This window comes from Thyridium curvatum, assembly GCF_004353045.1.
Source record: "Thyridium curvatum strain D216 chromosome Unknown NODE_14_length_560046_cov_85.173820, whole genome shotgun sequence".
Lineage (NCBI taxonomy): Eukaryota > Fungi > Ascomycota > Sordariomycetes > Thyridiales > Thyridiaceae > Thyridium > Thyridium curvatum.
Window position 1 is genome coordinate 41,809 of NW_022156769.1, and position 20,730 is coordinate 62,538.

A 20,730-nucleotide genomic window follows, 5' to 3' on the forward strand; every position below is an offset into this window, starting at 1 on the left:
AACCGGGCATCTCCGCGCCAGGCCAAAAACAAAAAAAAAAAAAATTAGAGAGAGAGCACTGGCACTGGTTGATGATTCATCCCGCCTTGCATTCGAAGCTCGATGTATGCGACTGAATCAATCATCCTGCACCAAACGCACGTCATCCCGGGCGCCACACCCCTCCTAGCTTACTTGTTCTCCGAAGCAGATCGTTGCACCGCCGGGAGCGCCCTTCTGCATTGACTCGGCCGCTTACAAAAAAATCCTCAACTGCATAAGAGCAGCTACTACTGCTTGTCTGGAGTACATAAGCTCGATCCAACCCCACCTTGAGCTCCCCCGCCCGCATACTCCTTCTCGAGTCAAGCCGTCATTCCCTCCCCCCCAAGGCCCAATGCAAGCCTTCTCGCTCTTCTCCAGAGTCACAACACATTCCTCCAAGTTGGCAACATCCAGACTCGCCGGTCTGTCCAGACAGTTCTCTTCCGCGCCCGCAATCATGGCCCCCGTGTCAATATCAAAGGAGACCGACTACCTGGTCATCGGAGGCGGTAGCGGTGGCCTCGCCTCTGCGCGCATGGCCAGCTCCAAGTTCGGCACCAAGGCCATGATCGTCGAAGGCGCGCGCCTCGGCGGTACCTGTGTCAACGTTGGGTGAGCTCTCGTCACTATTCCCCCTTCTTGTGGACCAAGACACTGATAGTCGGGGAAAACAGCTGCGTCCCCAAGAAGATCACATTCAACGCCGCCGCGATAGCCGAGACCCTGCACGACGCCAAGCCCTACGGCTTCTCGGTCCAGGAGACCGCCCCCTTCGACTGGGCGACCTTCAAGCAGAAGCGCGACGCCTACGTCAAGCGCCTGAACGGCATCTACGAGCGCAACCTGGAGAAGGACCAGGTCGAGTACGTCCACGGCTGGGCGAGGCTGCTGAGCAGGCACGAGGTCGAGGTCACCCTCGACGACGGCTCCAAGCAGGTCGTCCGGGCCAAGAAGATCCTCGTCGCCGTCGGCGGCAACCCCACCGTCCCGCCCCAGATCCCCGGCGCCGAGCTGGGCACCAACAGCGACGGCTTCTTCGACATCGCCACGCTGCCCAAGAAGGTCGCTCTCGTCGGCGCCGGCTACATCGCCGTCGAGTTCGCGGGCATGTTCAACGCGCTGGGCGTCGAGACGCACCTGTTCATCCGCCACGACACCTTCCTGCGGCACTTCGACCCCATGGTCCAGGAGACGGTGACGGCCGAGTACGAGCGCCTGGGCGTGCACCTGCACAAGCAGTCCTCGCCATCCAGGGTCGAGAAGGACGACGGTAGCGGCAGGCTCCGGATGCACTACAAGGACAAGGACGGCGAGGCCGTCCTCTCCGACATCGACCACCTGATCTGGGCCATCGGCCGCACGCCCGCGACCAAGGACATCGGCCTCGAGGCCGCAGGCGTCGAGCTCGACGACAAGGGCTACATCAAGGTCGACAAGTACCAGAACACGGCCGTCGACAACATCTTCGCGCTGGGCGACGTCACGGGCCAGGTCGAGCTGACGCCCGTCGCCATCGCCGCCGGCCGCCGGCTGGCGCACCGCCTGTTCGGCGGGCCCGAGTTCTCGGCGCTGCACCTCGACTACGCCAACATCCCCTCGGTCGTCTTCGCCCACCCGGAGGTCGGCTCCATCGGCCTGACCGAGCCCCAGGCCGTCGAGAAATACGGCAGGGACCAGGTGAAGGTGTACAGCACGAGCTTCACGGCCATGTACTACGCCATGATGGAGGCGGACCACAAGGGCCCCACCAAGTACAAGCTGGTCTGCGTCGGCCCCGAGGAGAAGGTCGTCGGCCTGCACATCCTCGGCCTCGGCAGCGGCGAGATGCTGCAAGGGTTTGGCGTCGCCGTCAAGATGGGGGCCACCAAGAAGGACTTCGACAACGTGGTGGCCATCCACCCCACCAGCGCCGAGGAGCTGGTCACGCTGAAATAGATGGATGAGCGGGTGTTGCCATGGTTTTTATCTCGCGTTGCGAGGGGGGCTTTACATGTATAGAGTAGAAAATGGGCCGGCTGGGATATATATATATATATCATCTAGATGTGGTGGTGGCTATCATGATACAGCGTGGTAATTTGGAATTGAACGGAATCGGCAGTCAGCGCTGCTGCTGCTGCACACTCAAAAAGTCTATCACGAGTGTGTGCTTGCTTGGAAATTACTGAGATCAAGATAGGAGGCCCTTCGCTCCTCGGTAGATTCAATTGTGCTTATTGATAATACAGAATATAAAAATGTCGTGCTCGTTATTCTTCTCTCATTTGACTTTGCTCATGATGGTCTCGGGCCCCCGGTCGACGTACATCTGCGCCGCCCGCGCCTTGACGGCGTTGAGCATGCTCCTCTCAAAGTCGTCGCGCGACCGCAGCACGGCCTCGACCCAGCTGATCTGCAGGTCCCAGTAGGCGGCCTTGAACTGCTCGAACGCGTCGGGCAGGCCCTCCTTGTCGACGGCGAGCAGGGCGAGGAAGTGCTCCGTGACGCGCCACTGCTGCTTGAGCTGGGCGGCGACCTCGGGGCTCGGCAGCGCGTCGAAGAACTCGAAGATGGTCGAGATGTCGTTGAAGATCTTGTCCTGGAACTGGTCGGCGCGGCGGAAGCGGGCGCCCTTGTTGCGCACGGCCGACAGGTAGCGCGCAAGCACCTCGTCCGAGAAGATCTCGATGAAGATGTCGACGAGCGAGTGGTGCAGCACCTGACGGTAGTCGCCGACGTACTCCTCAAACGTGACCACCATCTGCTTCATGGCCGTGCTCGTGTACCAGCGCGGCGTGAAGAAGTCGGGCATGACGGCGCGGAAGTCGACGGCGAAGATGAGGTGGGCAAACTTGGTGATGCACCACGTGCTGAAGTCGACGTAGCCGTCGCGCAGGGCCGCCACCTCGGCCTCGGCGCGCTCCATGTACTGCTGCGACACGAGGGGCTCAAACTTCTCGCGGAAGCTCGACAGGTACGCCAGCCGGCCCTCGTCCTCGTTGTCGTCGATGCAGGCGATCTGGTCGTTGGCCGTGGCCACGAGCCAGTCCTGCAGGGCCTGGAAGCCCTCCAGCTCGGGCTCCTTGCCGCTCTCGTACCGCTGCGCCTCCTCCTCGAGCATCCGCTGGAAGCTCTGCTGCCTGCCGCGCAGCCGCAGGAACATGGCGTCGATGACGCCCTCCACCACGTCTGTGCGCTGCGAGTTGGCGGCCACGTCGAGCTGCTCCCTAAGCATCCTCCACATGTCCACCAGGTTCCGCGTCCGGAAGTAGCCGTACTCGTCCTGGTCCAGGTTCGAGCCCTCGACGTTGCGCTCCGCAAAGTCCTTCTTCTCCTGCTTGAATATCCGGTCCAGCCACTCGTCCAGGAACTTGATGATGAGCTGCCTGAAGTCTCGCACGAGCTCCGTCTCCCGGTTGTCAATGACATGAGGCTTCAGCTCGTCCTGCTTGAAGCCGAGCTTGGTCATCTTCTTGTAGTACTTCTCGGGCCAGTTGATGATCTCTAGCGTGTTGGCCGAGCTGGCCTCGGGGTCTTCGATCATGCCGACTAGGAAGTCGTGCATGAGCCCGTGATATATCTCTCCGTAGGTCTTGAAAATCTTCCACTTCTTGGGCATGAGCGGTACCATCCCCAGCTTGACTGCATTGAGGTCATTGAAGAACCACTTGAGCAGCTTCTCCAGCTTCGTGGGATCCTGCAGGAACTCTTCCCTGGTGGCCCCGAACTGGGCTTCTCCGAAAGCCTTTATTGCCAGCAAGAACTTGTCTTTATATCCTCTGACTGTTTTGGCACCGTCTGTGATGCCCTGGAACCTGGATGCGATCTCCTTGTGATCCCTCATCGCCTCTTGCAGGGCCATGACCCTCTGGTCGCTCTTCTCCTCTGCCTCGATGATCAGCGCGAACCTGACCACCAGTCCATTGTTCTCGGACGTGACGAGGTTGATGAGACTGGTCGCGATCAGGCCGACGTGTTCATCGAACCAGTCGATAGCACCGTCCAGCCTCTCGAAATAATCCTCCAACGTCGACTGTAGGCTGGGGTCGTCGGCGCGTCCGATCTGCTCGATAGCATCGTCTCGAATATTCCTGAGCTGGGTGAGCTCGTAGTGTATGGGCAGGAGGTTGGGCATGTTCTCGCGGTCGTCCTCGTCCTGCTGCAGCATGGCCTCGACGGCGGCGAGGCGGTCGTTGAAGGTCTCGAGGTTGCGGCGCATGGCCTCGACGGCGCCAAAGTTGCGGTGGGCCTGGGAGACGAGGTTGATGGTGGCAAAGTCGCGTATCATGTTCTGGCTCTCGGAGCACAGCTTGTCGATCTTGATCATCTCGTCCTTGATCTGCTGGACGGCCTTTTGCCCGTCGGCGAGGCCCGTCATGCCGCCCTGCGTCGTCTCGAGCTGGTCGCGCAGGCCGCCGCGGAGCTGCGAGTCGATGGCGCCCTTCTTGCGTGCAAACTCGAGCTTCAGTGCGGGGATCTTGTCGAGGTCGTCCGGGTGCCGCAGCAGCTCGGCGAGCTTGACGGGTGGCGCGTCCATGATGGCGGCGGCGGCAGCAGCGGCGGGGTGGTCACTGCTGCTGCTGCTGCTGTCTCTCCTCTGTAGGTTGTAGGTAGAAAGCGTGCGTCGGAGACTCTCGACTTCAACTGTAACTTGTCGCCGCGCTGCGACTCACTTGCCCGTGCTCAGAGAAGCAGGACTGACTGCATGTCAACAACACTTGCAACACGCCGGGTTGATTCGAGAGAGGCTCATGCGCGAAGCCGGGACATGCGGTTTGGGTAAGCTTCATTCGCAACTGTGGCTGGTGCCGCATGTGGATAATACATGTAGATTAAGATACGGAGTTAGAAGGAACGGACAGGGGGTGCGGATACACCACACTGGATGGAAGGACCAAAAAGTGGGCTGGTCTGTGCGCAATTCTGATCACAGAGGAGGAGCAGCCCTGGAGCCTTTGCAAGTACAATGAACATGGGCCCCCTGACCAGTCAAGACAGAGTCGGAAACTCAAACACAACTTCGGTCATGCACCTTATGCATCCCATCCTCTCCAAGTTGACAGTACATAGCAGTGCCCAATACGTGGGATGGCGAGCAACTCGCGTTGAATTAAACGCAAGACAATACCTTAGGAAGGTAGATATTGTCCCAGGATCCGGGCACAGTCCACGCGCGAACCGCAAAAGGCAGACAGCAACGAACGCTACCACTTTTCCCCCCTTCCACGATGCTCTGTGCTTTTGTTATCGTCACGCCAAGCTCTTCCCACCGCCCGCCTCTCTTGGTATACACAGCCGGTCGTGACATTTCATATACATTAATAGCAGTCCTCAGTGTGCGTAGGAGGAGTATCAGAATCTCCTCTACTGGGAAGCGAGCCAGCTCATATTCCCACCAGCCTTGCCACCCACTTTGGCCTTCCCGGGCCTCGTGACCGAGTCATCGCTGAGCTGAGAAGCAGAGTCTTCGACCGCTTCGTTGTCTCGCCTGTCCTCGACGCCCATCTGGATGTCGCGGGTGACGAGGATGCCCCCGTGCTTGTCCACGTCGTGCGGGAAGATCTCGTCGGTGCTGGCCGCGCTGCTCGAAAGAACCTTGGGCGCGGCTGTGCTCGTGATGCCAAAGTGGTTGGAGCGCACGCGGCTCTGGTTGCTCGTCTTCTGGGACTGGAGATATTTGTCCTTATGCCTGCTTGCAAGGGCGATGGACACGCCTCCAGAGCCCGTCTTGCCGCCGTAGTAGGGGTTCGAGCTGTGATCCGAGGAGAGGCCCAGGGCACGGTTGAGCGCGGGGAACTTCTTGATGGCGGGACGGAACGAGGGGATGCAGGAGCAGATGAGCAATGCTGTAACCTCGACACTGGACCAGATCTGAGCATCCACGCCGGTAACTACGAATCCGAGTCAGGAACAATCACACAGAGGAGCCAACTCTCGTATCTTGTTTGTGGTACTCACATGACGGATCGCCCTTGTTGTAGCTGAGGTAGGTGACACGTATGATCGAAATGATGCAGACACTGTTGGACTTGTTAGTCGCTGATCCGCTGTGAGGGACTACTGCACGACTCACAAGAGACCGATGGACAGCATAGCAATGAGGCCGACTCGTTTGGCCAACGGAAGCTGAAGTTTCCACATTGTCGGGATAGGTTCGATGAAGAGAATGAGGTCCGTTACGAGCTTGACGCCAAACTAAAGGAGGCAATGAGCTTGTGCGACACACAAAGGGCAAACCGCAAGAGTGAAGAGCCTCGGGAACATACCACAGCGTAAAAGAAATAAGTCAAGTCCAAGCACTTTCCATCTATGAAAGGGGACCACAGCTTGTTGATTGGCTTGCACTCAAAGAGCACGACGCAGATCTCCTCGATCCACTGCGCGGTCAAGAAGCAGAGCATGAACTTGTTGAGCCTTTGGTACTTGCGTTCCGGAAGCACCTTCAGGTACAAGTACGCGAACGACATCTTGGCCAGGACGAATCCGCAAATATAACTGCAGGAGACAACCAGGTTCAGCTTGACATAGGTATCCCATTCGGCGTCCGGGATGTCTTTGCGGTGTCTTCCGAGGCCAAACTTGGTGGCTTCACGAAGTGTTAGAGCAAAACCAGGGCAACACCCAAGGGTTGGGGGGTGGAAGTCAAGGACGGGTCAAGACTTACATGCCATCATGCACGAAAGCACGGCAAAGGTGAAGAACTAGTGTCGTGATTGTCAGAATACTAGGTCAAACTTTGTGCTCGCGGGAGCAATAGACACCTACTGCGCTTGCGAGAACGAAGGCTGCATGGCAGTTATCAGCAATTTGTCCTCTAGAGTCGAAGAGGAGACGATTCGAGTGCCATCAGGAAGGAAGACTCACCATCGTCCCAATCGAATTGCCTCAAGAGGCCGAAGCGCACCCAAATCCTCATGCCCAGGAAGATGGCCAACATGGCAATCAAGACGCCGTTGGCGACTAGCACCGGGAGGCTGCGATTCACGACCTCCATGCTGACCTAGGAATCGCTGATCATGGGCTTATTCGGGAAAGAAACCCTCTCTCGCGCGGCGGAGGGGACAACGGATGGTATTAATGGGGAAATCTGAGCTTAAACAACTGACAGACGAGAACCGACGGGCGACCCCATGGGCATACCGGGGGGCTCGAGCAAAGATATCAGGGGAAGTGAGGGCAGTCCTGGGCAAGATCGACACGGCGAGCGGAGTAGACAGGCCCAGTCCTTGTCCAGCAAAGAGGGATATTGTTGATTGGGTTCTCGAAGCCACTTTCCTATCAACGTAAAGACCGCCGTTGATGAGCAATTAATAGACCACAGCGCTAGCCTGGGATCATGAAGACCCTTCACCACGAGGTGAAGGGGAGACAGTGGCGCGTCGAGAAGACTAAGAGAAGGCTTGGCACCATCAGACGAGTCCTGTTCTCCAACCCGGTTCCCATCCGGCTTCAGCCCTCAGGGCTTGCTCGCTCCAACATGGATGACCTGGCTTCTGAAACGGGCGAAGTGTTGTGAGGAGAATGGCTGTTGGTGAAGGCGGTCGATACCGGATTCGGTGCAGGCTGCAGGCGGGCTTTAATTCGTCTGGGTCCCTGGGACGATCCGGCTCGCATCATTGGGAGGACGAGGCCGGAGACATCAAGTTGCATGCTGGGGGGACCCCTAGTGATCCCAACTGAGAACCCACACTGGCGTACCGGGGAGGGTATGTCGACATGCCGACCCCAGAACAGACGATCCTTGCTCTGTTTGAGATGATGCTCGGTGTAACGTCGAATCAGAACGCCCACTAGCAGACAGTCCATGCTGCAACCTTGGACGGGTCTCTTCAGCTTCAGGCATGACACTTGTAGAAATCCTTGCGACTGACCGTCTAGTCTTGCGCTTGTCTCTCTAGCTTGACTCATGTTGGTGGTCGAGGCAAGCCACCAGTGCCACCCAGCCCTGCCCTGCCTTGCTGGGCGATTACTGTCTTGCCTGTGATTCTGGCGGAAACTACTGACTTACGCACGCAAAGCACTGGTTGGCACGCACCACTAGACACGGACTAGGAACGGTCACAAGAGCAAATGGCGCCGGCCGGTTGAAGACCGTCTTCTTGATGAAAGCCACAGTGGCCCGATGTTCTAGAACGTTCATTTTCAACCACCAGGGTGATAAGGATCTACAAATAGTATTGGTATCGGGGTCACAGACCTGGCCTGCTTCATGGGTCAATCGCGCAGACATCTACGACTTGGGGACTGGATGTGTGTTGTGTTACGCGTGAGAAGCTTAGAACGAATAAGAGTGAAAAATATCCTGGATTTGCAATTCGAAACCCACAATCCTTCCATGCAGCCACAGCTTGGCATGATTGCGAGTGCCGGGAAACGAAATCCGAGCGACGAGGGAGACATGGTATGTTGGTACGATACAATTAAAGGGGCTGCGGAGGGACCAATCGTACAATAGGAACCAACAAAACCCCCTTTGCTTTTGCTTCTTTTATTTCCGATTGACGTGCGTCGAGTCATCTAAACCCTTGTTCAGCCACTCAAGGAGTCCCTGCTCTTTCTTTTTTTTTTTTTCCCTTTCCCCATTTGTGGGCGTGGGAGGGAAAAAAAATGGGAGACAATGAGGATCTGAAGGGTGTCAAATACTGCCACATCAGAAGAAGCAATGTGGGAGAGGGGAGAAAAACGAACGTGAGTCTGGGGAAGAGAGCCTTGAGGATGGAGAAAGATGAGACCACCCACCCAAAGAATGGGCACTTCGTGGGCCTCATCCCCATCTTCCCCCGGATCTGCCCCCAGACCAATCATCCATTAACTCGGCGACTACTTCGTACTTTGTCTCGCCCCAGTCCAGGTTGCCCTTGCTAGTGCACTCTGCGAGTGTGAGGTGTCTGGGGGGCCCGCAAATGCCCAAGAGTAGCAGAGACTCACTAACCTGCAGGTACTAGACTCCACTACAATAAGAAACGCGGACGGCTAAGATGAAGTCTCCCTACTCTGTTCATGATATCCACCTCCTGAACCACCACAGCCCCAAGACCTGAAGAGTGCTTGTAGGGACTCCCCAGTAAGGATGTTCGATGCTAAGTAATGCTAAATTTACAGACTGTCGAACGGTTTTTTGTTGTTGCTCATCAGGCGGGCATGGACTGTCGCCACTGAAGAAATCTCTCTCGCTCTCTACAGCTTGGAGCCTTCTTGTGGCTCGCAGGTACCTAGTATGAATGATGTCGGGTATACGCTGGTCCGCACTTGCGTCAATTTGCGTGCTGCAACAAGCCTGGTTCAGTTCTCTCATCGTACTCTCATGGCCATTGACAAGAGATTCTTCAGCATCGACAACCCCTCCGGCTGGTTCCGACTGGCCTGGGGATTAAGCACGACTGGCCGCCACTATCTTGCGCTTGAAGGAACACTATTTACTGAACTTGGGTAGAGGTTCCAAGTCCGTATGAGGAGCCAACCCATAGTGGCGCCTTGGCGAGTTCTCTCTCAACCTGGCCACCTAAAGAAAAATCTCGATGTGCTGCTGCAGAAGTGGCTTGAGGTGATTACGAAACCCCTTGGCCGCAATTGGCCTGGGGTGGCCTGGAGCAACATCACCCCCGACGCGGCATCTCTTCCGCTCGGGGCCGAGCCTTGAATCTTCCCGATACGGATGTCGGTGGGCTCCCGCGATAGGTCGTAAATGTTTCATCCTCGACATGCAACTTCCCAGCTGCGTGCAAAAGTACTACTCTCTCCAAGCCATCCTTGTTGGCGCTCCTGGCTGCGGCACAGCACACCTGCGACAAGCCATTCAGAGGCCGTCGCTGCGACTCCCAGATGAAGGAGCGTACAACGACCACTTTGGGCGAAACAACGGACGGATTTCCGCAGCCCGTGTTCACTCTGCAGTAACGTTAGTATCGATGCAGGATATAGCAGGCTGTGATAAGGTGTGCTGCGCCCCGAAACCTCAAACCAGCCCTGAAGATGATTGTCAAGGAGTGTTCACGGTCAGGTTCAGGCGCACAGCGATACCGTTGCTGACCCTAGACGCCCAGGGTTCCGTCTCATACACGTCCCAATTCATGGGCCCTGAAAACAAGCACTGGCTCATCTGTGAGGACTGCGCCGTGAATAATCTGCATTGAGGCTGGTGTCCTCCTCCAGCCTAGACCTCTCTTCGTGGCGCAAGGAAGAGACAAGGGATGCCTGTATCGCATTTCGCCTGGTGGGTCCCGTACCTCAGCCAACTTCTCCAGACTCGAGCTTCACGGGGTAACTACTTGTAACTAGCACGGCGACAGGGACCTCCCGTCGATCAAGAGCTGAGGAAAGATGGTGTCTGTGGCGTCCTTGACCGTTCCTCGCCGGACGAAACCGGCCACAAGCCCTAAGACTGTTCGGGTGCGGAGAGGCGAGTGGAAGCCGGGTTTCAACATTATTATACCTTGGCAGCTTCGGAATTTCCTGGCTGTAGGCAATCCAACCAAGCGCTGCTCGCCCTGACCTCGACTGCACACGGCGATGATGACTCCTCCAGCCGGAACAGAGGCTCCTCTCATCGCGGAGTCCGGGAGAGCGACCAGCAACCCCAAATAGAGCAATTTTTGCAAACCACCGGGCACTCAGCCGGATCAGCGAGGCCTTTGATCGATCTGCATTAGTCCGCGGACCCCTGAAGGATCATGCCCCCTGATTGTGCTTGGAGGATTTCTGGGGAAATGATCACCACGAGAACAGACTGCCCGCGTTCTTCGACCCGGGATCATGGATATTCACGCGAGAAATAGAAATTCTCGACAGCCCGAAAGCCACTTCGAAGATCCCTTGGGGCGCCCGGAGCAATATTGAGTCCGTGAGCCTGGACCGTGACATCCCCGTGTCAGTGAATGAGCCGATGCAGGTGGAATCTCGGGTCAACATTTTGCTCAGTCGACAAAGAGAAGAACATCCAGGGACTCACAGGGGTTCCTCTCCACCACGACCTGCTTGGTCGACCTGCCAGCTTTCAACAAGGCAAGGCAAAGCAGTGATCACAACGTTACTTTGCCTTGAAAGCAGGCTGGTCAGCGTGCTGAATGCAACTCTTCTCACGGAAGTTCTCTAGCCCCTTTTCTCAGATGATCCTCCTCAAACTCCCGAGAGGAATCAACAAAAGAGAGTTCACGAAGACACTTTCCAAAACACAATGATGCCGTTACCGAGTTTCTACTTCTGAGTTGCCAAAGGTGAAAACGGTACTAGGAGTGCTTCTTTACAGACAAGATGATGTTGTCAACTTGCTTCTTTATTCCGAACCACTTTTCTCAGCATCCCCAGAGTGCCTGGATCAAGGGATCAACCAATTCATATTCCATTACAGTGCCAATCGAATAAATTGTTCGCCAGCTTGCTTTTTATTTTTGCCTTATCCTTTTCCCTCTTACTTTTCTTCTCCTTGATTGTTTTCCCTCTGGCTTGAGATAACATTTGAGGATCGATTGATATGGCCTCCTACGACCCCAGCTCATGGTTGGCTTACAGCGCATATCATACAGTCTTGTCAACGCCCAAGTGGGAAGGTGTCCTCGTTGCTGTTGCATCTGAATTTGCCGGCTATCTATAACATACCTGTTATAGGGTTGTGCTGTTGCGCAGCAGTGGCATATTAGGCAAAACAATACACGCTGTGGGAATGGCATCCTGATTTCACCCTTGGCCAGACGGAGGAGGCTAATGCCATCCTCCGCGACTGCTATTCGAGGTATTGGTGAAAATATAAGTATATTTCCGCGTGCCGGTGATGTTGACCTTCCCCAGCTTGACCAGACTGTCATCTAGGGTTGGCAATCGTAATGAACGCTATGCTGCCTCACGGAAACCGACGAGGGCCGTGGCGGTCATTGGCCGCCATTGCAGCTCTCTCATGGCCAGCCCTGGCGGCCACACCGCCAGCAGTCTTCCAGGCGAACCCGAGAGTTGGCCCGGGCGGAACGAGGTTCAAAGACTCACCACACTTCCGCATCTATAATTCGCCAAGCGATAGTGCTGCCGACTCTGCGATCAAGAGCCTCGAGGCAGCCTATTCGTGCTTTGTCGACGACCTCGGCTGGCGGTCTAGCGGCTTATCATTCAGACAGGAAGACGACAACGGGCCGTGGTACAAGGTCAACGTGTACACCGTGAGCACCCTGCCCGGCGCGGCCGCCAATACAGGCACGGACCAGACGGCCGGGCTCAGCTTCCTCAATGTCGTCACCCAGTATCTGACCGAGCCTTCGATCACGGTCCACGAGTTCGGCCACGCGCTGACATATGCAGAGCGCTATTGGATCGACCAGATCCGCACCGGAGCCTGGTGGGAGCCGGTGGCCAACTTCGTCGCCGACACGTATTTGACTTCGCCGCTCTGCACCCCCGCGCGGTCCCGTTTCGGCCAGGCCGAGGGGAGCACGCTCATCGACCTCAATAAGGTGCTGGGCGACTCGCACCAGGTCATCGTTGACGGGACACGCGACTCGGGGAATTACTACCAGTCCTGGCCGTTTCTGACCTATATGCACAACAACCCGGACAACTACGCCGGACTCGGTCTCGCCACGTTCCCGGGCGTCTGGACACGCTACCAGCGGAACAGCAACGAGACGCCACTGCACGTGCTCAACCGCCTGGTGTCGCCTGCGGTTCGCATCCAGACGGTAGTTGCTCGGTATTGGGCGCGCATGGCGTACGTCGACATCGGCCACGCCCAGGCGGCCCGTCAATTCGCTGCACAGAGGAGCAGCATCAACTACGCGAATCTCGACAGCCAGGGAGGTGGCCGCTACCGGGTCAAGTCGTCAAGACAACCGCGGTATATGGGCGCCAACATCATCCCTCTGAAAGGTTCCGGCACGAGCATAGGCGTCGTCGTAACGGCTTCCAGCGGCATGCCCTTCACAGCAACGCTGGCAGTCCGATCGCCCAGCGGGTCGGTGAGATACGTCGACCTTCCCGGAGGGTCAGGCAGCGCGACGCTCAGCAACGGAGAGGAAGCTAGCTTGGTGGTGGTCAACACGCCAGCCACATTGTATCTATACGACCCTTTTTCGTTGACGAGTGAAGTCAGCAGAGGGTTGGACTATCAGCTCCAACTCACAGGAGCGACGGCGTGAGCCAAGTAGATCATAATGCGACTTCCCCAATCGTGGTCCGCCCGAGAATTCGGGACAAGCTTCAGTTAGGACCAATGCAGGTACCCGGAGGTGATCCACATGGTTCCAAACGGCCTCGAAAGTAACCTTATGCAGATGTTTGAGCTCGTGTCGAGAGAGTGCGGCGCGTGAAGTGCCGCCAGATCTCGGCTACAGTGATAATACTGCTGAATAGTTTATTCGTAAACATGGACCGAGATCAAGTCGCGTCGAGAAGCGCGAAATGGTCTGAGAAAAAATTCTTCATTGCCCATCTATCGCAGAAGCGAACAGAGCATCAAAAAAGAAGCAATTCTCATTCCTAGGGATGGAGCAGGGTACTGATGGATCATCCCTCATTGGAGGCGTCTAGGGATGAAGCTTGTGAGGAATGACAGAAAGATGGGCCGCGCCTTATTGACGGGGCCGTTCCCTTAGCACGCTCAACACGCTGTATGTTAGAACGCAACAGTGGACCCCTGGTTTTGGGAGCTCACGACCGCAGGGAGCTTTGGAGGGACAATAGCTGGTACCACGCCGCTAAGCTTGCCGTCTAAAAGCTGGCTAAAACCGCGTCCTCCCGCGCTGCCCACTTTACGCGCCTCCGTAGAAAGTGCTAGAGCAGAGGCAGTAGGTAGTTAGAGTTGAAGCCTCCAGTTCTGTGGCTCTTTGATAGGTAGGCCGAGGCCCACCCGATGATCTTGCATAAACCATAGCGTCACCCACATCCACACACACAAACACAGTCAACAGCAGCTCGTCTGCCCTTGTGTCATCTTTCTTTTTTCCCATTCATACCAAGCTCTTCCTTGTTCTCGTTTCCTGCACCCACCCCCGATACTGACAGCCCTACTGCTACTCCCGTCAGACGCGCACACTCAGCACTGCGCTCGGTGTAGTGGTGCTTCATGACAGGCTGTGGATGGGCATGCCTACAAGCTTTGCAGGTGCAATCATGCGAACGGAGCTGAGGCCATGGACAACGAGCCATCTGCCCCTCTCGAGCGCTCCGTCTCGCAACAGTCAACTACTTCGGTGAAGAGTTACCGCTCTTCTACAGTTCGCGCCGCTAAGAGAGGCAAGCTTGCCTCGTATCCCTCCAGCTCGGCCTCGTCTATTGCAGCATCCGACAAATCCCTGACGTCCTTCCCGTCCTTCTCGCCTGACTCACCAAGGGAGGATCGCTCTTCGCAGCGGGAAGTTTCTGGCGGGGCGACCAGCCTGACAACAAAATCGCCCGGCTCGCAGAAGTCCGGCTCGATCGTCGAAAGCCTCACAATCGCCTCGCCAAACCCGACGCGGGCGCGGAGTGCGCTATTCGAGGATGCGCCCCTGTCCACCAGGAAGATCCCCGGATCGCTTCATGTCGCTCCGGACGAGAATATTGAGCGCCTAATTGCCAAACATGGTGCTGTTCCGCTTGTTCGCCAGGTCGCCGAGGACCTTGCGCAGCGCGATGCGCAGATCGCCAGCCTGCGGCGACGGGCCGAGGACCGAGAGCGGGCTTTGAGAAAGATCATACTGGAGTGTGGTTTGTCAACACTGGATCTCGAGACACGGTTGCGCGCCATCGAGCAGGAGGCCAAAGTCAACGACAAGGCAAGGCGAGTCTCAGACTTGATGAGCGATGCTATGACCGACAATACATTATACGACAGTGCGTTTGCCGCAAACGACGCTACCATCCGAGCGAGCAGCCAGTCGATAGTCCCTGATCAAGGTGATGGCAAGGGTACCACAAGGGGCTGGAAGGACTATTTCTGGGGGTCCACTACCAGCAAGAGGCCCAGCAGGGCAAGCAGCGTGAACGGAGACGGGGGCAGGTCGCAAACCGTAGTTCGACCCGCCGTGCCCCCAGATCGTCGACCGATTCTGCAGGATGACCTCTTCAGCCCTCCAGAGGCTGCAGGGTCCATCCGCAGCTCTAGCCGCGCGTCGAGCATTCAAGCAGGCCAATCTGGGAGGAAGCCGTCGACGTCGCTGGCCAGTCTGGCCCTGAGACTTGTTGCTGGTGGTGGAGCCGCGCGAGAAGGAGATCCCCGAGGCCGGGCGGATAGCGTCACGGCTCCAGGATCTTTGAGAAGCCCTTCCACATCAAGCCAACAAACAACCGCTTCTACTAGGGCCGTGTCCGTACAAGGGGGCCCAAAGGCATTGATGGCCATGAGACGTACAACTGTCGGACAGAATGGGCCCGTCGGCACGCTAGCTCGTACTCAAGCCCCAGATCGTTGGGACACAATGCTCGCAAGTCCCACGAGCGAGACGGCCGATCGTCCAGAGAGCTCGGGGCCGGTAGAAATGGACACGATATTTTCCCCAGAGGCTCAACCCCCGACACTGACACATATATACAACAATTACAACGGCGCGGAATTTCTGACCGACCGCTTTGGCTTCATCTACGATCAGCGGAGAAAGAAGAGGCAAAGAGAAGCGACTCAGATGGCAAAGAATTACAAGCGAGGCAGCCGGACAGAGATGCTGACCAATGGAAGAGCAAAGCTATCGCCAAGCCTATTTGAGGACACCAGCAGTTTCAAAGATACGGCAAGCAGTGAAGGCAGGCCAGGATCTCCGTCGTCAATGGAGGGTGTTCGAGAAGAGGGCAAACCAAAGAGGTGGCAGGATTATTTGCGGATCGCGACATTCCCTACGGAACTGCTTTCTCACACTCCGGCAATGAGTGTCCCCGGGGTCGAAGTTACGGAGGGCGGGGATATGCCCAAGTCGCCGGGTCTGATGACCGCGGAGGACCGGGGGTTTGTGCCTCCTGCCAGTACCACAGCAGCCCTGGACAATGAGACTATCCCTACACCAGAGAGCGAGCCAGCTGCCGCAACGGGCACTCTTGTCAAAGAGGATGCCGAGCCAGTCAAACTTCTGCTTCAGCAGCTGAGCGACTTGCATGATAACCTCCAGAAAGAGCGCGCTAGCCGGTGGAATGACTTTCTTCGAAAGGTCCGGGCTGAGCGGAAGCGGGAAGGCGAGGTGGCTGCCGCAAGCGCCGCCGCGGCAGCTGAGGCCCGTTTTCAAAGGGCTACCGCAGTGATGCCAGAGAGCCGACTGGCCGATGGAGAGATCGTCGGCGTAGCAGGCCTGGGCAATAAGGGCAAAGTCGGGCGCGCAAAATGGAGTGAATTCCGCTCACTCGTTTTGGCTGGGATCCCGGTCGTCCTTCGAGCCAAAGTCTGGGCTGAGTGTTCAGGGGCTACCAGTCTGCGCGTCCCCGGATACTATGACGACCTCGTTTCCAGGCCGGAAACTGATGACAATGCCGATGTCGTGACGCAGATACGGGCAGACATCAACCGCACGCTGACGGACAATATCTTCTTCCGCAAAGGGCCCGGGGTTAGCAAACTCAACGAGGTGCTCCTGGCCTACTCTCGCCGAAATCCGGATGTGGGCTACTGCCAAGGGATGAATCTCATTACCGCCAATCTGCTCCTCGTCACGCCTTCTGCCGAGGATGCCTTTTGGTTGCTAGCCTCGATTATAGAGACGATCCTGCCTGTGGGATACTACGACCATTCTCTTCTCGCGAGCCGCGCCGACCAGCAAGTCCTACGTCAGTATGTCAGCGAGGTCCTGCCCAAGCTGTCCGCCCACTTCGAGGACCTCAGCATCGATCTCGAAACCATGACCTTCCAGTGGTTCCTGTCCGTCTTTACAGATTGCCTGTCTGCCGAGGCTCTCTTTCGTGTGTGGGATGTCGTGCTGTGCTTCAACGACGGCAGCACTTTCCTCTTCCAAGTTGCACTGGCGCTCCTCAAGCTCAACGAGCAGCAGCTCCTCAGCTGCGTCACTCCGGCGAGCATCTACACCTACATCAACCACCAGATGACGAACCATGCCATCAGCATCGACGGCCTCATCCAGGCGTCCGAGGGCCTCAGGAAAGTCGTGCGGAGGGAGGACGTGGAGGCCAGACGAGCAAAAGCAATTGAAGCGGAGAAGGAGCTCGTGCGGCAGCGCGAAGAGCGGAACGCCGCATACAAGCAGGCCCAGAAGGCGTCGACAGCTCCAGCGGTCATCACCGAGGATATCGCGACGCCGTCAGAGTCTGGCAGCCTGGATGGATCCGACGGGTCGCTCGATGTCAAGTCCCCCATGCCCATGCCCACGGAGTCGGAAGCGGCCGCCGAGGCCGCGGGCTGAGCATGACCAGCGGTGGAATCACACAGAGTCTCTCATTATCTGCATGCCCTTTACACGGGCTTTGAGCGCGCCATGCGCTGAAGCTTTCATCTTGTTTAGATTGGGTCTTTCTCTGTTAGATTGGGAAGTCCGTGATACCCCTTCCTTTACAGTACTTTTTCATCCGGATTGTTTTTTTCTTTCTTCTCATAGTGCAATGAAAAAAACTAGATATACAACCCCCAATTTTCGACGCCCGGTTGCTTCTTCTTATCAGGCTCTTGCCGACTCTTGGGATCTTCCATGTTGAACGCTCCGGAAATATAGCCCGAATCGTCAACGGCCGTAGGTTCTGGCTCGAGCTGTAACCCTCTCGCGGGTCCGCCGAGGTCCACGAAATAGTCGAAGGGTAGATCGTCTATGCTGTGGTGTGGACCTGCTATTTCATGGCTGGACTCATGATTCTCAACAGTGCTGAAATCAAAAATGCTCCAGTCTATAGTATCGTCTAGGTTGGTATTGTCGCGGCAAGTCTGCTCTGATAGGACGTCGACGTGGTCGTGACCCCTGCCATCCGGGTCGGTGCCATTTGTATCTGCAGCAGCAGCTGGCGCAGGGTCTTCCAAATCCCTCGGGGGTGACCTTGCTTGACACTGCTGCGAGTACATCCGCATGAGTCTGCTGTGGACTCTCAGCACGAGATCGGTCATCTCTGAGCGCTCGATGGCCGGGTCTTTGGGATCGACAGCGCCGCCCTCTTGCTCTACAATCTCCGGTATCGAGCGGCGCGCGAAGGAGTCGAACCGGGACAGGAGGTCCTTCTCGGAACTGGCTGGCGGAGGACCGGGCCGCCTTTGCGGAGCATGTTCGTAATCTATTTTGTAAACGATGAGCAACAATTGCACTGCGATGCTTTTTTTTTCTTCTTTGGCGATATGCAATCAGTGTGGCCAGGAACACTTACAAGGGGAGGGATACTTGGACTCGTCATCGTCTGGGAAGAGGATCGCAAACATGGCGATCCACTTGCCCGCCTCCGGCTTGCTGGCGCCGCCTCGCTTCCTGCAGCGGAGCGCGGCCTCCTTGTCGGCGTCGAAGCAGTTCAGGTCGTCGTGCTCCTCGAGCTCGCAGGGCGCCGCGGACCGCTGGTGGGCGGTCAGGGCCGCGTGGGTGGCGAAGGGCTTGCAGCACCGCGGGCATTTGAACTTGGGAGCGGCGTGGCAGCGATAGAGATGCTCTCTGTTGGGGAGTCCACGTTCAGTCTTTTGGGCGACATTTTGAAGCGAGAGGGGAAAAAAGGGAAAGCGGCGGGGGGAGGGCCCAAGATGAGAGAGGCATACTTGACACGGTGGACTGTCTCCCAGCCTGGGCCGAAGCAGGCCCGGCTCGGCATCTTCTGTTCGGAATTGCGCTTGAAGAAGGGGCATGCGAGCTTGAGCGAGATGTCTGCTGCCTTGGAGCGTTTGCTGGCCCGCGGGGGCAACTCGGCCGTGCCATCCGTGTCGCTGTCGACATCTTGATCACCGCTCGGAAGCGCAAGATCTCGGCTCCGTTTCGTGTTGCACCCTACAGTCCCTCCGGAATGAGCTGCATTTGCAATCGATATTGAGCTCCTTGCGGAGCCAGGTTGATGGCGTTTCGCAGCTGGGAGCAGTGCCGGATCCTCGACACCGTCTTCCGCATATCCTGAAAGCCTGTCAGACCGTCCGGCTCTGTACCGCAAGCCCTTCGTTCTCCCATCCGGGGCCGACTCCGTTCCAGAGAGCTCATTCTCTGAAGTGCCTGGCCTGTTCCGATGACCGTTGGAATAGCTTCGATCACTCTTCGGGATGGTCTTGCTTGCGTGGTATTGTAGGGGGCGGGACTGTTTCCTTGGCTGCTGCCTTCTAGAAGTTGATATAACCAGCTCAGGGCGAGAGTCTTCAGAGTCGGACGATACCACGCTTAATTTGTGCAAGCGGTCAATGAATCTGCGATCCGGGAGTGCCTCATCGTCTGACACAAGGCCTGTATCTCGAAACAAGTCATTGGTCATCTTTGAGGCCGTACGATGGGAGGCAACAGAGTGCTGCGCCTCGGACGGTTTCGCGGCCTGTCCTCGAGAATCATGGCCTGGACATGGCACAAGGATTGGGGGAGGCCGCGTCACTGGCGAGGCTGAGATGGAGGATACGTCTTGTTTCTCGCCAAACATGATCCAAGTCTCCTGGTCTGGATGATATCTATCAGAAGTTCTCGTGGTTTAGCTACCAGATGAATTCTAAAAGTCGAAGTAGTATTGACCAAGTTAGTCGTTGATCTGTGCAGTTCGAATTGTACAAGCCATCGTTTTCTCTGAGGAGGGCTCCTGGCACTTGCTCTCAGAACTCTAGGACTGTTCTTGGTTGGGTTGTTGTCAGGGGCTCTGTTGGATGCTGATGTTTCTCGGACTGAGAAATAAAATAACTGACGGCAATAAAAAGAAAAGTAGAGCTCTCAACTGGAATAATTTCAAACAGCGATCTGATCAAGAAACTGGTTGGATACCTACATGATTCACAAAAGCTGACGAGCTCGTGAGTGGAAGTGGGCTCGAGTCTTCTCGGGTCAACTGGTTTGCCACCAGTGCCTCAACTTGTAATGCACATGTGAATAGATCGTGTAGAATGATGCTCACAGAGAAATGAACAGAGACGCGAAATACAGAGTCGTCTGAGATGGAGTTGAACCCCTAGACAGACTCCCAAGGCTGGCCAATGAATTGGGGCCTCCTGCATCCAGCTGCGGTCGCGTTATGCGCAATTGCGCAGCAGATACTGTCGCGCCGGCCTGGTAGGTTCCGACCCTGCACTCTTGCATCACTAAGCAAAATACCTTTTAAGATGGAGACAGAGGTACACAGCACGGTCAAGCTGCTTGCAATCCAGCCATGCAACGCAGTGCACACCATCCCGAGTCCGGTCATTGTGCTCATTGGGTTGATGATTCTTGAGGGATCAGTTTCAGATGCCTGCCATATTGATTAGACAACCGCTATCACCACGGCACAGTGACTTGAGAATTGTGTGCACCAACAGCGGCGGTCGCATTTGCTGCCAGTGCGAGTTGACACACAATAGCATACCCAGGCTGTTTCAACAAAATTAGAAACCTTTGGAATGCATGGGACTCCCAAGGTTGTTCTGGACTCAGTCGGTGATTACTTACTACCTTGATCAACAGCCAACCAGGGCGATTGCAGACACATGTTTCTCTTCATGTTATTTTTACTTGGGGAGATTGACGGATCGGCAGTGGTTTTGCGGTACTCCTCCATACAAAAAAGTCAACCAAGATCACCTAACCACCCTGAAAGATCCTTGAAAGATCCTTGTTTGAAAACAAAAAGGGCGATCATCACACCTGATTTTCGACGCCTCACTCACTCAATGAGAGGGAGATCATCTGTCATCGGTCTATATTTCTCAGTATG

General features: G+C 56.4%; 6 protein-coding genes across 6 annotated transcripts; 3 read left to right on the plus strand and 3 right to left on the minus strand.

Annotated features, from left to right (window-relative positions):
• Positions 1-481: 481 nt before the first annotated feature.
• Positions 482-1,959, plus strand: E0L32_003209 (uncharacterized protein; the record flags this gene model as incomplete). The annotated part of the gene is made up of 2 exons (XM_031137484.1): positions 482-636; positions 699-1,959. The coding sequence occupies 2 exons, from the start codon at positions 482-484 to the stop codon at positions 1,957-1,959; spliced, it is 1,416 nt and encodes a 471-aa protein (XP_030998802.1).
• A 325-nt stretch (positions 1,960-2,284) lies between these two features.
• On the minus strand, positions 2,285-4,817 carry E0L32_003210 (uncharacterized protein; the record flags this gene model as incomplete). Its single annotated transcript, XM_031137486.1, has 2 exons — positions 2,285-4,600; positions 4,677-4,817. The coding sequence occupies 2 exons, from the start codon at positions 4,815-4,817 to the stop codon at positions 2,285-2,287; spliced, it is 2,457 nt and encodes an 818-aa protein (XP_030998803.1).
• Positions 4,818-5,367: 550 nt separating this feature from the next.
• E0L32_003211 (uncharacterized protein) lies at positions 5,368-6,997 on the minus strand (the record flags this gene model as incomplete). The annotated part of the gene is made up of 7 exons (XM_031137487.1): positions 5,368-5,894; positions 5,962-6,023; positions 6,077-6,198; positions 6,270-6,589; positions 6,668-6,704; positions 6,769-6,788; positions 6,868-6,997. The coding sequence occupies 7 exons, from the start codon at positions 6,995-6,997 to the stop codon at positions 5,368-5,370; spliced, it is 1,218 nt and encodes a 405-aa protein (XP_030998804.1).
• A 4,825-nt stretch (positions 6,998-11,822) lies between these two features.
• On the plus strand, positions 11,823-13,121 carry E0L32_003212 (uncharacterized protein; the record flags this gene model as incomplete). Its single annotated transcript, XM_031137488.1, has 1 exon — positions 11,823-13,121. The coding sequence occupies one exon, from the start codon at positions 11,823-11,825 to the stop codon at positions 13,119-13,121; it is 1,299 nt and encodes a 432-aa protein (XP_030998805.1).
• A 993-nt stretch (positions 13,122-14,114) lies between these two features.
• On the plus strand, positions 14,115-17,300 carry E0L32_003213 (uncharacterized protein; the record flags this gene model as incomplete). Its single annotated transcript, XM_031137489.1, has 1 exon — positions 14,115-17,300. One exon carries the CDS (start codon positions 14,115-14,117, stop codon positions 17,298-17,300), a length of 3,186 nt encoding a protein of 1,061 aa, XP_030998806.1.
• A 206-nt stretch (positions 17,301-17,506) lies between these two features.
• Positions 17,507-19,314, minus strand: E0L32_003214 (uncharacterized protein; the record flags this gene model as incomplete). The annotated part of the gene is made up of 3 exons (XM_031137490.1): positions 17,507-18,153; positions 18,244-18,518; positions 18,620-19,314. The coding sequence occupies 3 exons, from the start codon at positions 19,312-19,314 to the stop codon at positions 17,507-17,509; spliced, it is 1,617 nt and encodes a 538-aa protein (XP_030998807.1).
• Between the last annotated feature and the right edge of the window lie 1,416 nt (positions 19,315-20,730).